The sequence below is a fragment of the Sylvia atricapilla genome, chromosome 5 (assembly GCF_009819655.1).
Source record: "Sylvia atricapilla isolate bSylAtr1 chromosome 5, bSylAtr1.pri, whole genome shotgun sequence".
Taxonomy (NCBI): Eukaryota; Metazoa; Chordata; class Aves; order Passeriformes; family Sylviidae; genus Sylvia; species Sylvia atricapilla.
In genome coordinates, this window is record NC_089144.1 from 48,548,463 (window position 1) to 48,566,313 (window position 17,851).

General features: G+C 40.0%; 1 protein-coding gene across 10 annotated transcripts in view; it reads right to left on the minus strand.

Annotated features, from left to right (window-relative positions):
* The window catches only part of MICAL3 (microtubule associated monooxygenase, calponin and LIM domain containing 3), a 152,917-nt gene that overhangs the window by 41,789 nt on the left and 93,277 nt on the right, over nt 1–17,851 (minus strand). For all 10 annotated transcript variants that reach the window (XM_066319448.1, XM_066319447.1, XM_066319444.1 and 7 more), the window contains 2 exons: nt 6,113–6,308; nt 1,029–1,267 (listed from right to left, as the gene is read on the minus strand). In XM_066319448.1, the coding sequence (XP_066175545.1) occupies nt 1,029–1,267; nt 6,113–6,308 (435 nt within the window). The remainder of the gene's footprint in view (nt 1–1,028; nt 1,268–6,112; nt 6,309–17,851) is intronic.

The window sequence follows — 17,851 nt, forward strand, 5'->3', positions numbered from 1 at the left end:
AAAAGAGAGACTGCCTGGAAATGCTGCAACTCTCCGAGCTCCCGCTGTATTCCAAAGCGCCCGACAGGAAAACTGCTTGAATGAAACAACATCCGTCCAAGGACAGCACTGCTCAGCAGACTGAACACACACAACATGCATGTTTACCACATTTATAAAGAAGTCTTGATTTCCACAGACTTCACTCATGGACATTCAGCTCCTACGCTGACAAAGTAGCCAAGGAGCCTGCTGAGCTCATCAACGACACTGCCACTAAGACTCAAAAAACTGGACCTCTGCTTCCAGCAGGCAGCCAAAGACCTTTTCAAAAAAAGCTCTTTGGAGTCTGCAAGTCTCCTCAAAAAGGAAATGTGAGTATAAAGACAAAGACAAGAACAGTGAGAAATCTGGCATGGTGGTGAAACACTGGAAACATGTCCATTCTGAGCACAAACTTTGCATTTTGATGACTGAGACAAACACAGGGGAAGGAGTCTTTCCCTAAAGTTTTCCACAGAAATCTTTCAAAGCCAAAATGGGAACTACCTGAACTCCCTTATTTCTCAAGGCCATCTTTTAACTTGGGACAACTACAAGCATCTTCTTGTGGAATGCCCTGCTGACAGTCACAGGGCACTACCCCTTAGCGAGGCACCCTAAAACTGAAAACACTGCAACCACAGTGCTTCCAGCTCCTGCTGTAAGAGAACAAAGGGCACATTCAAATCTAATTCCAAATAATAATCAAAACCAACCATAAGCCAATACAGCAGCACAGGGCTGTGAATTGACATGTTGCCATGGTGTATGGGAAGCATATTGTGTTAGTATTACTACTCTAAACTGTCATGTGAGCAAAGTCCTTCAGTATCCAGAAGGAACCATCTTGAGCTTTCCTTGACAATAACTCCCTCAAAAATCAGAGCAACCAAGAAGTGAAAGAAGTAGTAAAGTTTTCCAAGGCAAGTCTTTCTTATTCTGCATGGCAAATACTCAACTCATTTTTCCCTGCTGGCTAGCAGAAAGAAAGAATAAACCAAGCTAACCTTCACTTGACTCCTCATCTTCTTCCTCTTCGTATTCCTCCTCATCATCATCATATTTGTACTCAATCTCATGATTTTGCTCAGCTTCAATCTCTTCTTCACTTTTTCCCTTCAGGAGGGCATGGATACGCACGGCCTCTTTCCATGGCACACCACCCAAGTCTGAAGGGGGCTGCTGAGGCAGCAGTAGCTCATCATCTTCCTCCTCATCTTCCTCCTCCATCTCAGATTCTGAACTACTGTTTTAGGGGGGGAAAAAAAGAGATTATATTGTAAATAATAAATAATAATATTAAAGATTATGAAGTCAATGTTTTCTTGATTAGTCTTAGATCACTAACAAGTCATTTCAACACACATAAGGCTAAAACATAACTGATTTCCACTTCCAATGTTTTATGGGCCTTTTAGTGACAGCATCACCTGTGGGTTGCAGTATGGTCCTTGCCCTGCTTCTTTTATAGAAGGTGAGGCAGCAGAAGAGTGCCTGTGAAGCCAAGTCCAAATATTTGTGCAGCATTTATTGTTACAATTCAAGACAATTGAATACAACAGAAAGAAACTATTTTCTTCATATCACATTGCTCTTGATAAATCAGTGCAAGAGTTCTTCACAGTGTCAGAATGTAGAAGGTCATGTCTTTAGATACAGCAGCTACTGCTAAAATACCTAAGATGATTTTGGCACTTGCTCCTGTGAACTAGAGAAGTCTTTGGGAGTAGAAAGAATTCAAGACACATCAGGCAAAGGATACAGTGTGTAAACTAAGGAGAGACGGAGGAAAAAAACCCCCAAAATTCCTCACTCTTCTGCATCACAGATAGAAATATGTATCCAATTAAGTACACAGTGTACATGGTGGCAAGAAACTGTGGGAAGCAGTGCAAAGATAATTACAATAATGAGATTATTATTCCCACAGCAAAGACTAAACCATGCAAAGCAATAAATCATCAGCACCTTTTAGAAGTCGCCTCTGTTTAATTCTAATAGTTCTTCAGCATATGCAGCAGGGGCAGCAAATGAAACCACTTAGCCAATGACATTTAATCTAGCTCACTCCTACATGCCAGACTATCTAGAGGGACTAAGGAGAAAAATGTTTGCATTTATCACTGGCAAATGAATGAGAACTATAACACACTCACAGATCCTCTCTGCAGGGTGAAAAGGTGCTCTAGCTTTGTTTTACCTTAATTACCTTTTACCATTGTCATAACAGAACTTGCATTTATTAACGCAACTGCTGGATGCTTCACCTATAAATCTTAAAAGGCCCCATTCATCTGACTGAAGGACAAAACTGCTTGAGAATAATTATTATATTATTTAAATAATATATTGAATATGAATACTCAGAAGCTATTCAACTTATGTGAATATAAGTTTGGTTGAATAACCTAAGAATAGTATTTCTGCTGCTTCCTTATGCCCACTATTACAGGCTAACAGCCTTTGGCAGAACCCATTCCATATGGACAATGAAAGGGAAAATCAACAAGTTGAAAGTAATGAAGTTTACACCTCATGCAGGTCTATAAAATACAACTTGTGCTGTTGTACTACCATATTTACATAATTTTATTCATCTAGTTGTCTGGGAGCCTACTTTTGATAGCAAACCTAATAAGGAAAACACTTTGTTCATGCTCTGATTGTCACACATTTCTGTCCACAGGCTCTTAAATTCTCCTCACTGTTCTGCATAGAAATAACATTATTTTTGCTCAAATTACAGACCACTTTTTCACAGCATAAACTCAATAGTTGTTTTTAACATGCCGCCTGATTTTCACATGTGAAATACAGAATAGAAACACTGTTGTATTCATGCTTGGCGCATGGAGGCCAGAGCACACTCCAAAGGCTTTACACAGATACTGTCACAGAGATAAAAAGTGATATTCCCTTTCTCCCTGATTTACTTTCCCACCCTTTGGTATGGAAATAAACCTGACAGGTGCGGCATGCTGGGGCTTGGTGTGCTGTCAATAAGGTTTAGTGCTTCTCAAATTGTTGCCAGGGGTGCTGGATAGGATGAGCTGCTGCTCTTCCACCAGCCGGCTTATCGCATGGAGGAGTGACGACACAAATTCTTCACCACACAGCTCACTTTACCTTCTTTGGCTTTTATTTATCACTTGGCTTTTGTTTGACCTTTGAATACTGAGAAACGAGAAGCTGAAAGACAGCAGTGAGAGATGGCCCGGTATAGTGAGCATTCCTTTCAGCATGGAAACCCTGTGTCATAGGAATTAATTCAGCAGCTGAAATTTTATTTTTCTATCAAGCAGGAATCAAAGACCAAAGTAGGTTGCTCTGTGGAATTTGCATAAGCAGTTGAGTGTCTCATTTGAAAAAGGTGTATGCACACAGATTTAGTGCTGAGGAGAGGAACTGAAACCTGAACTCTGGCAATGAATCTCTTCCCTTGCCATACAGACCTACAGAACACAAGCTGTCCTATGACACTCCTTTGAAAGTCCACATGCCACGACACCAACATTGGAGATGGCACACTGGGGGTTACTGCAACTTAAAGGCAATGAATAAGACATATAAAACCCACAGTCTGGGTTTAGTTGCTTAATTCATCTTTTTTCTTATTGAAACTTCAATAAGATTAACTCTCTTTTGAAAAAATATACTTGGAATACTGTTCCCCATAAACTTTCTCTGCAGTGTGTGCACCAAAATGTGAGGTCTCTGCCTGATTTCCATCAGCCACCTCAGCGAACCCTGAACACCCAACTCATCCTTTGTAAAACATGGAGAGAACAAAGGGTTCCCCATCTCCTCTGACTGCTCCTAACCCTACAGCGCTGCACCAAGACAGTGAAGATGATTAAATCAGGGCCTTGGTTAGCTTGGTTGCAGGAGTCAAAATTCTTTTTTTTGTTGCTGAAAAACTAGACAGACTTCTTCCTTTTTTTTTTTCTTCTCAGTCTTTCTGTCTTTGCAGTCTATCCACAGAGTGGATATAGCTGGATACAGCTGGATACCCAATATCTACATCCTCTAGAAAATTCTCTCTCTGCTCTCTCTGATATTTGCCCCACAAAGCCTTGTCCATTTTCTGAGTAACCTGCTTGCCATATTTGGATTTGGAATATAAATTCTTCCAGGTCAAACTGACAGGGAATTTGATGTATTTTCTTTTTCTCCTTATGACAGAATGTGAGTTGCCCACACTGCCTCTCACATGGAAAAATTCACAATGCAGTCTGTTACAGACAGAAATACTCTCACTGATAACAAGCTTAGGGATGAATGTAGGACAAAATGAACTAAATGTAACAACCTACAAGACAAAAATAAAATTTGCTAACCTAATATCGTACTGCCCTCAATCTCCAGAATCTCACAAAACACCTCCTGGAGATGACCATCAGCTTCATGCCAAAACTCCACTTTTTTTTTTTTTTTTAAACTAGCTCTTGGCCTTTGTAAGTTTTCTGCCATTTATTGAGCAGGCCTACTGTGTCTTTGATTTACTGAAAACAAGATAAAGAATAACAACAGCCAATAGAGCCACACTTTCATTTTAGAAGCAGAAACATAAAGGGGTAAAACCCCTTGAGATAATCAATGCTTATATTGCCATAGTTTATATAATTCCTAAACCTGACCAGGTAACGAAAGGAAGGATAAGTTAAGAAAATACAGTTTGTATCTCCCACAAACAGGCCAAGATTATTCAAATTCCCATACAGATCTATATCTGCAGGTAATTCATACATAGAATATGATTGTAGGATCTAAGTTTCAGCAAACAAATAACAGCATTTTCTGAGTTTATTTCAAGACTGCTGGACAGACTCAGAGCTGAAAAGGTAAGGGCTGCTATTGCTACAAAGACAAGTAGATGAAGGTAAGGGCTGCTATTGCTACAAAGACAAGTAGATGAGAAATTGTATTAAGAGATCAAGACTGCAGAAGTATGTGATTGATTATAAAGTTCATTAACATTCTTCCTCAAGGATTTTCTCTCAATGACTCTTGGAAAAATTGTTTCCAGTAGCTCTATCTGCATGGACGTGGATCCTGGTGTGCTTGCACAGAATTTCACAGATAAAAAGAAATTCATGAAGGTAAGACACATTTATATACCTTCAATTTATTATCATGAAGGTACAATACATTTTTCAACAGCCATAGCTGTTGCTTCTCATTAATATCTCTCAAGCATTGCAATCCTGACTAGCATTCAGTCAGGATTACAAGTGTGTCAAGCCTAAATCTTGAAATGAAACATAGTTTAGAATTGTAATGCAAAGCATACAGAAAAGAAGGTAACTTCGGAACTCCCTTCCATTTGAATGCATGTTCTGTTTGCTCAAAAGACTCACTCACCTTTGATACAGTTGAAAAATTAAATTTCAAAAATCCCTTCCAATTTAGAATGTAATCTCATGCTATTACGGTGCTGTGGGTGTCTTCTGAGAGTAGTGTATAGGAATGGACTCCCACACCCAAGCAGGTGTTCCCATATGGGGAAAGGTTTAAGACTCACCCCTCGCTGTTTTTGTAAGGTAAAGGACCCAGAAACTTCCACGTTCTTTTTTCAGTCACTGGGAGGTGCCAAGCAGAGATACTGGTTGGACACCTGGACCTGTACCTCAAAACCTGCTGCCAATTTCATTGGGCAAGGTGCCAAAAAGCCCACCTGGACCATTCAGTACTTAAAAGGCTGCACAGAACTGCTCAATTGCTTTTTTGGAGTGCCTTAGCAGTGTAAGAGTGTTCTCTATGCTGTGTTTGACTTAGATTTCTTTTGTTTGATACTGTTTTATATTTTTGTCATTATTAAAACATTTTCTTTTACAAAGCACACCCAGAGAAGTTGTCTCTCTATCAAGCCAATCTAAGAAGTTGCAGGTCAACCCTCAGACTTGATACATTTTCAGGGGCTTATTATACACTGCAAGACTGTATCAGTAGCGAGCTATTTAGAACAGAAAACACAAGAGAAATAATCTGTGTGTTTCAAAAACTTTAGAAAGGGCAAGGTGGTAAATAGTTCAAGAAAAAAGGAAAGCCAGGCAAAGTCTGCAGAAAAAGCTGCTGGGCAATGTGTGCTGACCTGCTGGGCACATCCTCCTCTGTCCCTTTGTCCAGCACGCTGCTGAGGTTGTGCTCTGCCAGGGTCTCCTCGGGCACCTCCTCCAGCTCCTCCTCGCGCTGCAGGGACAGGCGGTAATTCTCCAGCTCGATGCGCTCCGGAGTGCCCCGCAGCCTCTTGGCCAGGCTGGGCTCCTCCAGCCCGTTCACACTGGAACCTGAGAACGAGCCAGGCAAGAAACAACAAATCCGGCAGTCAGGAATTCGCACTCTTGAGAAAACCGAGTGATTAGGAGAAAAGGGGCACGAGGCAGAGGGAGGTAAATAAAGCGAGAGAATACCTTACGTCATTATCCTGTTCGCCACTACTGGGAAGCCAGACTGCAAAAGGGAATCTTAGTGGTTTTGGCTAACAGATGCTAAAAAGAATGGTAAATGTCCTAGTTGAGAGAGGAAATAGGGCCATTTGAGCTGCAAAAACTAGAGATGCAATGAAGTCTGTATGGTAAGTACTAGGGAAGGTCTGGGCACAGGCTGGATGTATTATCTGAGACACAGCATAGGAATGCTCTGGGGCAACCCTGATGCTAAAACTGGCACCAGCCAAGGGAAATCTACAAAGTTAAGGAGCAAAACAATATTGTTACTACTTAAAGATGAGGGAAGGAATGAAACAGGCCAAGTTTTAAAGCTTTTAATAGACTTGAATTGATTTACTTTTCAATCAGAGTTTGTAATTAAATGAATCATAGGGACAAATCTCAAAGAGACATTTGCAAGCAAAAACCCCAGAAATCCCCAAGAATTGCAAGGTTATGTGAACCAGACAGTTGTAGAAAAGTATTGAGAAGCTTCATTCATAGCAGCACTCAATTTATTGTATCCTATCCTGTTTTCTTGCATTTATTTTTTAAATAGCAGTATTTTAGCTTGAATACCATGCCACTGTTGACCCTTTACCCAGCCTACTATTCACAGAGCCCATTATTTCAATACTTCTGTTTTGCTTTGCTAAACAAGCCAAGCCTTCTTCTCACTAAAGATAAGCTCTTCAGAGTACTGACCATCCCCATGGTCTCTGCACCTGTCCCAGTTTGGATTAATCTTTCCAGAATCTGGGTGATTAAAAGTGAATGTGGCTTTCCAGATGAGGCCCTGCCACAAATCTCTCATCTGATACAATGCTGAGAGCACACCTGCCTGTTTATATGCCACATAATACTGGCTGGCTTTTATGAAGTTTAGATCTTTCTCCTCCTTTGCTTTCAACTGATAAGCACTTTGTTGGTAGCCAAAATTCTCAACATCTTCTTAGTGCATGACCTGGTACTTTCCACTGTTATGTTGCTAAATTTAATCTTACAGTTGGCAACATTTTGCAGTTCTCAGTGAATGATATGCCTGTCCTCCTCTGCATTGATGAGGGTTTGAAACATTGCCTCAGCACTGAATTTCATTAGCAGATTTTTTCCTTGTTGTTTTTTTCTTTTTTGGCTGGTAAACCTTAGTGACAGTATTACAATGATCAGTCCCCAGATCACTTTTTGGGACACTGCACAGCCTGTAGGTGACATCCAACCCCATTATTTCCTCTTTTAGGAAAACCTTTCATCTCTAATTTAGGCCAGCTTCTTAGCTACTCACACTTCATGTACAACTCCCTCATTTTATCCAGTTCCAATAATTATTTCCATGTGTCAGCATTCCTGTGCTTTACTGAAGTCCAGACTGCTCAAGTGCACCACAATTTCCCTCATGGAGGTATCAGTTGTCAATAAAAGCTGTTCAAGCCAGTCCAGCACAGTCTCTAGTGAACGCATGCCACATTTTATAGCACTTACCTGCATGAGGTCAAAGGACTTCCCTTGCAGAACTAGCAGGTTTTAGTTGTTCCTTAAAAGAAGGTGTTACATCTACTGTTTAATTGATAACTTGTTCAGATCTCTTTAAAATGTTTTTTATTTTGTTATGTTTTCTTTCTAGTTCTTTATCCACAGGACATCTGTTATCACCCAGCGGTCGCACAGTATTTCCCCGAGTCAGTCTTCATTTCCCAAGCTTGCTGCACACTGACTCTTTTGCTCCCATGTCTATCTGATTGATACACATAAAATTGCTTTTTATGTCAGCTCCATCCTCTCTATGAACACTCTTCTTTCCTTTACCTTGCTTTTACTCACATGCTTAAGAAATGAAGCTCTTTGCTTTGCTATCCTTTGCAAAGTCTAACCTAGCATGAGCTTTGTAACATTTACTTTATCCTCACACATTTTAACCTCCATGACAGTTTTTGTTTCCTTTCTTCATCCTTGGTAGTTTCTCACTTTATTCCTAACAGGTTTTTTTTCCAGGACAGTTACTCACTCAGTACCACCTTCATATTTCACACAAAATTACAAAGGTCTTTACATAATTACTGGCATCTATTTCCAATTCCCCTCCTCAAAGATAAACTCTCAAAGACCACTGCCAGAAGTGTTTTTTCTCTCTTCCTTAGTGTGATTTAACCCTTCCATGATGTGGGCAAGTAGCTGCCATGCCTTTAGATGGAACTACAGAGCTTCTTCATGGTATAAATAAATAAGTTTGGCCAGGTGACAACATTGCCTTACATTTCCAGGGATATTGTGGTTTCCACCATTTCCTGCTGCTAAGCCTTCTATTGTGCTTTGATTTGCAAAGTTTAGTGGGAATGAACTGCCTTTTTCACTGGGGTTCATGTCTCATTTCATTCTCTCTCTTGATGGTGACACCAGCTCAGCCAAATCTACTTTTGCAATACTTGCTACATTACCCAACTCTGAGCTCACAGCAAAAGGGGAACTGACCTCGAATTTTGCTCTGCCACTCTGGTTGACAGCAAAAAAACACAGGAGTCTGGGTAACACAGTAACATCAAGGTCAGGGGAAACAAACAAGGAAAATACTAAAATAATTATTTTAAAAAAACCCCCAAGTTTTGTACTTCTCAGAACTCTTTATATCCACAGAGCCATCAGCAAAGCCCAGCGACTTTAATAGGAATGTCTTTCCACAAGCTGTTTTTAACTTATTCTCTTCAGATGCAAACCCTGTCATAGTTGCAAAGTTCACAAGAAAAAGAATTCTGAAAATCAAAGGACAAGAACTTTTAAGTGTTTGATATTATTTCACTCATTTTGTTTTCTAACCATCTTAGGTGCTTTTTGTCAGCTTTTTCAAAGAAAAAAAAAAAAAAAAAAACACACAAAACCCCAAACAAACAAAACCAAAAACCCCCCACACAAACAAAATAAATCCAACAAAAACACCAAAGCCAAACAAACAAACAATTGCCATATAATTAAATTGAGTAGAGTTCTTAATAAAAAGGCTGTTTCAATACTCCAATATCTAGGTGTGGGGAGAAAGATTGGTAGCAATCACTATAAGGTAGAAGAATGACTGAAAATCAAGCTGGTATCTGTTTAGCTGCATTTCATGAACATATATCATCCTTCAGGTAAGTTTTTCAAAACACAAATCATCACAGCCCTTCTCACCAGAACGACCCCATGTAACTCACAGGATTTGTTTGATTCTCTATCACAGCACAAACTTTAAGTGCGAGTGACTCAATGCAATTGTGTTAAAAATCTTTAAAGATGGAAAATCAACCTGAACTTTAATGCAAAAAGATGTGGTCAAGCCAAGATGTCCTGTGAGCTTGACAAGCACTCCATGCCTCAAAATCTCAAAGAAGGAAGGGCATTCCCAGCACTTTCTCTTATTAATTTACATATCTGTACACTCGAGATGCAAAAGTGGTCACATCCCTCCACTCTGCCAAGAAAATAGTTCTGCATCAGAGAATATGATACAGAAACTCCAGTGACTACCAGTTTAAGCATGGGATTTCTAGGAATTTGCACTACACAGACTATTTAGTCTACTTCACATATTAGTTTTGTTTCTAAAAGATGCCATGCATTTAGCCAATTTGGCTGTCTGCAAAGCCACTGCCCAACATTACCAAATATGAAACAAGAGAAATACTGCTGATGGCAAACTCTCTGCACCATGAAGCCATCAAGTACCAGAAGAAAAAACACTGCACTTCAATTTATACAAAGAATTATAAAAAAACTTACACAAGGGATGAGCGTAAGTGTGAGATACAGGTATAACTGAAGTCTTCAGATGATGGACAATTTCCCCATTTTATACTCAAAAAGTTCATACCAACTAATTTGACACTACAATTAAAAAAACCCATAAAAATACTACAATAAAAATATAAATAAGACTGAGGAATTCTGAAGCTTGCTGCCAACTCTCATTTCTCTCTAATATATTTTTGCTGCTAATGCATGGGCAAAGTCTATTCCAACGCAGTTCTCACAGACCTAAAGCTCATCGGGAGAGGAAAGCTGTGTCTCTCTAACCAAGACATTGTATTCCCCAGATATTTTGTAGCTTGCTGGCAGGAGACAGCTGCAGGGTGCACTCAGCCAGTACCTGACCTCCTACTTGGTCACTTCATCTGTGCCTACAGAGACAAAAGTCAGCAACCACTCAAAAGTGAAAAAAAGGGCTGATGTGGCTGCATTTGCCAGGAAGAAAAGCTGTGTTAGTACCCAGAGAGGGGAAACCACCTCAAAGCCAAGTGTAGCTTCTTCAACAATCAACTGACCAGCTAAAAACCCACAAGCAACATCCAAAATAGGACACATTTTAGAATCTGACTCTTTTACTTTGGAAGAGTCAGTAGGCCATGAACATTATTGCATAGATCATCTGAAGGGAGCTGTTTTTCTTAACAGGACAGGCTGCTTAGCTGGTGCATGAAAGCTGCCAGAGTCCTTTATTTATCTCAGCTTTGACAGAGCTTGCCTCCTGAAATGGTAAGTGTCTGATCAGAGATAACATTCCTAACAGAATCACTCCTTGTCTGCACGAGTGTGTCCGATTCCAGCAACTCTGGCAATTCCTGGAAGGCTTGAGAAGCTCCTCTTGAGAGAGGATCTCAATTCCCCTCCAGTATTACCTTGTTCTGTAAAATATAAGCATTAGTCCCATGAAATCCTGCCAAGGTTACTCCTTTACACAGCACTTCCATGCTGAAGATGCAGGAGAGAACTGGGAATCTGAGAACAATGAATTCCTCCAAAAGGGAGAATACCTGGCTATTTTACTAGAAGCTATTTTTTGATAATCATCCAGTACCTCTAGACTTGCTTTTCTTAGCTTACTATCTTAACATCTGATTAAGGTACATGTCATCTCTTGTTCAGTATTTTGCACAGACTTAGCTGTGGCCTTGGGGAATTATGGAAATTCAAATAAAGGAGTCTACTTTGAAACACATGCAAAAGGGGGAAGGAATTAATACACTCTCAGGAAAATCTTCATTATGGATTTCCCAAAGGTTGTGGTTTTGTGGTAATGTGAAACACTACCTGTTTGTTTTCACTTGTCTTTTCCAAGCATTTCAATTACTTCTACCTCCACACAACTGTTTGAGAACTGTGTCAGATAAAACAAACCCGATAGAAACAGCAGCATATTGCATATGACCAAGTACTGAAAAGGAAGATGGAAACTTTTCCAGGGAGTTCAAAAGGGATGTGGTGAGCTCTGAGCTTGAAATGCTGAAAGTCCTTATACTCCCTTGCAATTTCTTTCTAAGAAATACCTTTGGGGTAAAGTTTCTAAAGTGTGCTATCAATTTAGCAAACATTATCACTAAGGTGTAGAGAAGGCAGCAAATCTCCAGTAGTATTTTTAGCTTCTCATTTTCCATCTGTGTTCATGTCACATTGAGTTTTAGGATTTTTCCTAGAAGTTTCACCCTCACCCACTTCAGTTCCATTAACTGCCTATTTGTATTCCAACTCCACTTCTCATCCAAGGGCCTCAAAATGCTTTGCAAGCACTAGGACACTAAAACAAACCTATTTTGGAAGTAGGTAAGTACTGCAGAGGCACTGCACAAGTCCAGACACAGAGATTAAATACCAGCAAGGCAATCTCACAACAGTCTGGTGGCAGTGCCAAAAACAGGATCCAGAATGCACAACACCAAGCACTTCACTCTCCACTTCATGTCAAGAAAAAGCACTTTGAAGTAAGGAAGTGCCCAGCACTGTGTGCACAATAAGAAAGGAAATCTTGGTATTTTATAATTGTTAGATGCTGCATACATTCAAACATTAAGTCAATTAAGACATTCCATTTAAATAGATGCAACTGATTTCTCCTGAAATCCTTTCCTTAATCCTCTCAAAAATTATTATCTAGACAGTCACCAATTTCTGTACTGCACAGCAACAAATACATAAACCATGCACATGGCAATTCTAAACTGACTGCAGAAGGGTGTTAAAAGGGAATGGATCTTTTAAGGGTTAGTAAGAAGTTCAAAGTTTTAAATCTGGATTCATCTGCCCTTTTATATTTATCTTCTCTTTTAGGAAATTTCTCCAGGAAACCCCTGGCAAGAGCTCAACAGACCTGCTGCATTCTTGTCAGTACTTGTTCACACAGCCTCACATCACAAGCTGCAGAACTGCACATTTCCTGGTAGAAGGCCCTGAATTTGGGTAAATATATCCTCAAAGACAAAAGGGGTGTCCTGAGGTGACTTTGTGATGCTTTTATCCCCAGTTATCTGTTTTGCTTATGCTGCATATTAAGTTCTGTATCTTTAAGACTGGTTCTGAGAGAGAAGGGAGGGAAAGAAGTGGTGCAACAATGCAACACCTCCTCAAACAGACACTTATTTGAATTTAAATACTTAATAATATTCTGGTTTGGGCTGGATATACTTGATTTTCTTCCCAGTAGCTGGTACCATGCTGTGTTTCGGGTTTGGTGCGTTATAATGCTGGAGACACACTGATGTTTTGGCTGTTGCTAAGCAGCGCTTACCCCGAGTCAAGGACTCTGCAGCATCTCAAGCTCTGCCACCGAGCAGGTGCACAAAAGGCTGGGAGGGAGTGTGGCCAGGGCAGCTGACCTCAGATGGCCAAAGGGATATTCCATCCACAGAATGTCATGGCCAGAACATAAACTGGGAGGAGCTGGCCAGGAGCGACTGATATCTACTCAGGGATTAGCTGGGAATCGGTCAGTGGGTGGTGAGCAAACTGCACTGTGCATCAGCTGTTCCTTGGGGTTCTACTCTCATTTTCATTGCAATTATTATTATTGCTGTTGTTGTTATTACAATATTTTACTTTGTTTCAGTTATCAAACTGTTCTGATCTCAACTCGTGAGTTTTACTTTCCTTCTGATTCTGCTCCTCACAGCTGTGTGGTACTTAGTTACCAGCTGGGGTTAAACCATGGGAAGCAGTCATTAAATGTCAATGTTATTTTGATACAATGCCTCAAGTTTTTCTCTTACTATACTAGGGTATTCCCAAGCCCTCAGGAAGCCTGAATTACTCTGCTGTACTATGAAGCAATTACATCTTGAGTTTTCTGATGTTTCTCATTTGATCCATAACACATTCTGCTAAATATAAAAGGCCTGAATTCAAAGAGGACGGTATGATAAGAAAAACAGTCTATTTAAGGTACCCAGTATCCATGCACAGCATTCATAATGTGCTAAACCTCAAGACAGCCCCCCTGAAATTCTTCTGCAATGCACAAGTACCAATCCTAACAGTAAATAGCAACTAAGTTGTCTAGAAGACGTGTTTTACTGAGTCAAAGCTCTTGGGAATTGTAAATGCAAACTGGCTTATGCTGAACCTGATCAATAAAACTGTCCTTAAATTGACAAGCAACCAACATTCTCAAGAGCTCTGCTACCATGTCAGGCTGCACTCTCACACTATTAGTCTAGAAATTCTTCCCAGCAAATTGGGGACCTAAACAGATAAATAGGGAGATTAAGCTGTACAGACAGAAGGGTGTTTAACTAAAAAACCCTCTGATGCAGCAGTACTCAGTAATCAAAGAACCACTTCTAGTGCTGGCCAAGAAGTTTGACAGCATTAGTTCAACAGCACATGAAATAAAAAACAGTGAGATGTTGGTATCTACTGGTCCCCTAAGCCATGAAGAGCAGAAAGCCCCCCGCCCTCAAACCATTCTAATCTGTACAAGAACAGCTGACAGCTAAAATACTCAAGGAATTCTGAAATGACACCCCAGAAACAAACATATCAAGGTGTAGATCCTCCTCCACACATTCCACAATGTCCAGCTAGAATTAAGTTCTCTATTCTCAGATACTGTCCATAAATGTGGAAGCTCACTCTTTCATTATAGTGAAACTTAATAGGACTGACTATTGAATGAAATTGAAAACTCACACGTTTTCTTATGAGTGTTCCAATGTTTTGCCCCACTCCCCTCATTATTTTGGTTAAAACAGACTTCTAGAATTCCCAAAACTGACACTGACAAAACAGTTGCTTACTGCATCAGTAGGGTTGAGCTTAGAAACAGCTGGCAACTGCATTGATCTGACCTTTCTCTGGTTTTAGTGGAAGCAACCAGAAGTGAATATAATTACCAGTTTAAGATCAAGGTCATCTGTAATTTATACTTGTGTCTTGGAAACAAACAGAAATTCATCTAACCCACAGTATAAGCTATGTCTGAGGAACAGTTGCCCCCATATGCAGATACATGAAGCAGCAGCATTATGTAATGAAGGTTAGGAGTTCAGTATACAGTTTTAATAGTACAGAAAAGTTGCCTTCCTTACAGCAGAGGTATAGAATAATCCAGGAGTATGGCTATTTTTGACTCCTGGAAAGCGGCCAGTGCTGTCACTGGTGGGTGGAGAAGAGAACCTGGGGAAAGGAGGTATTAGGCACCTAATCCAAGCCCCAGGGAACACTGCTAAGCTCAATATTCCTTATTACATCTCTTCTGGCAGGAAAGTCTTTGTACAGAATTCATTGCTGCCCAAACTAGTTTCCAATACTAGAGATACAATATAAGTTATGTAGGGACTTGAAGCCTGTTAATCACTCAGGAGCACTGGTAAGTCAGTAACCTAATTACCAACCATTTCCATTTTGCTGGTATCATCTAGGATGTCAGAAATCTCCCTGATATTTTGATCAGCTCTGTCATATGTTGCCTGGCCTCATTTCCATTCTCTGAAAAAAGCTGAGTGTGGGAAGGCTAAAGAGGATAAAATAACATTACTTTGCAGGCATGAATTTGGTTCTGGAAGCTATTCAAGGTATGGTACCTCAACGAACCACCTGGGATGAGGCACATCCAGGGACTGGCAGGGAGAAAAATAAGAAAAAAGAAAGGCCACACTACATTTTAGAATCACCATGACCTTGGTTAATGAGGTTTCACACTTCTTGAGTGAAGTATTCTCTTTGTTTTTGTTAAGTAACATAGAAATTAATATTTAAGCCTGATTGTCCAGTTATGATCCAAACCAAAGTGACCCCTTTTATGTCCTTAGAAAGAGAGCCTCTGCTACCTTATCTATTACATAACACTTTGTGTACTTTATTCATTGTGGCATCTACTTCTTGCCACTGCAATCTCTCTTCAGACAGGTGATCCCCACTGTGCAAATCACCCCAAGCCAAACCAGGGTTATTTCCACCTAAAAGGAGTAGTGGAATCTTCACTGGCAAGTGCTCCAGGCACATGGCTCAAATCACAGAAGGCAAAGGCAAGGACTAGGAAGATGAAGAAGTGCCCAGTGCAGGAGAAGGTTTTGAGAAGGACTTTGGGTGTTGCTGGTGGGCAAGAAGCTCAACATGACCTGTTGATGTGCACTCACACCCCGAAAAGCCAAACATGTCCTGAGCTTCACCTAAAGCAGTGTGGGCAGCAGGGGAAGGAGGGGATTCTGCCCCTCTGCCTTGCTGAGATCCCATCTGAGTGCTGCACCCAGACCTGGGGGCCCCAGTGTAAGAAGGATTTGGATCTGTTGGAGCAAGGCCAGAGGATGCCACACAGATGACCAGAGGGATGAAACATTTCTCCCATGAGGAAAAGCTGAGAGACTTGAGGTTGTTCAGCCTGGAGAAGTCTCTGTGGAGACCTTAGAGCAGCCTGTCAGTACCTAAAGGGGCCCAGCAAGAGCACCGAGGATGGAATTTTTACACGGTCATGGATTGGTAAGACAATGGAGAATGGCTTTAAACTGAAAGAGAATAGGTTTAGATTGGATAGAATTCTCTACTGTGATGAAGCACTGGAACAGGCTGCCCAAAGATGTGGATGTCCCATCCCTGGAGGGGTTCAAGGTCAGGCTGGACAGGTCTTTGACGCACTTGATCTAATGAAAAGTGTCCCTGTCAAGGGCAAGGGGTTGAAATTGAACGATCTTTAAGGCCCCTTCCAACCCAAACCATTCTATGATTCATCCTATAAATCTTTCAGTACAAATTTTGCTTATTTTTTATAGAAACTGGTACTTCTAGATCCACATGAGATAATGGACAGTATTTTTTTATCATTAAAAAACAACCTATCAGAAACCTGAAATTTTATAATGCATAATAAAAATGTGAAATGTAATGTTTTCAGGTTCCTGCTCAATTTGTGATTAGATTCAAAACACTAACTGTGAACAGCTATCTTCTTTCAACTATTGAGCTAATAATCACTATATCTCTTCTGAGGCAATGTCCTATAGATTTCCATAATCACTGGCTCTCACAATATATTTAGATATTAAGTATGTCTTTACCTAATTTCTACCACTTATGTCAAGATTATCAAGTGCTGCAAATGGAACAAGCTGAAATATTCGGCTGGCAGTTACAGGAAAACATAGTGGGGAATACCTGCCACAAGTAAAAGATTCACATACTTCAAAAAGGTTCAACATCTGCTCCCCCATTCTGTTGCATATTTTTCTATTATCTACATTTATACCACATACTCTTGTGTAAATTCTACAAAGCAGTCGAATATTCCAAGCAATCCAGAGTTTCACACCTTAGTGGAAATTTTTCTTAAAACTAAGAAAATTCTTGTAATTATATATGTAGATAGTTATATTAAAAATCTGACACAGTTCCATGAAGAAAGCTTCCAAAAGACTTATTACTGATTAAAAATAGTTTACACATCACTTCTGATGTGTTTTCACATCAGTCTGGAAGTATTCAAAACATCTCTTGGGTAAAAAATTCCTATTTTTAAACTTCTACCCTCAAGCCATCAGATAAATGTCTATAACAGCAGAAAGGAGGATTATGAAATTTTCCTAAAAAAGCAAACATAGCCTTCTGGGATGGCAGCAAACATGAGAAACATCAGACTAAACATGCATTTTTGAGAGAAGATGTAAGCAACTAAACAGGGCACTAAAGTGCCATCTCATCCTTAAAGAGCATCTGCCCAGTTTCGTCTGGAAAACCCAAGCTAAACTCTACATCACCAGGATCAGCTCAGCAACTAATTCACCTTCCTTCACAAATACACATCAAAGAAGCAGGAGAATAGCTTTTATGTTGACTCTGGATTCTCTGCTCCTCCCCTTGAGATTATTTCTATTTGTTTTGGTTCTGTGGCTTTTTGTTTTGTTGTTTTTGATTTGGGTGCTGTTTTGTTCTGGGTTTTTTTGTTTGGTTGTTTTTTTAATTGGTTCCCCCCCACCCTTATTGCTTGCATTTTTAGATACATCACCAACTATATATCTTCATAAATTACACTGTTGATCATAGGTAGGTGGTAAAACTATAACCTCCTCATTTTAATTTGCATTATTTTTTATTCACTCATTATTTTAAAAGTACCGTCTTACACTTTTGATCCCTGTTACAAAAGTCACGGCACTAGAGAAGAACCACAGGCA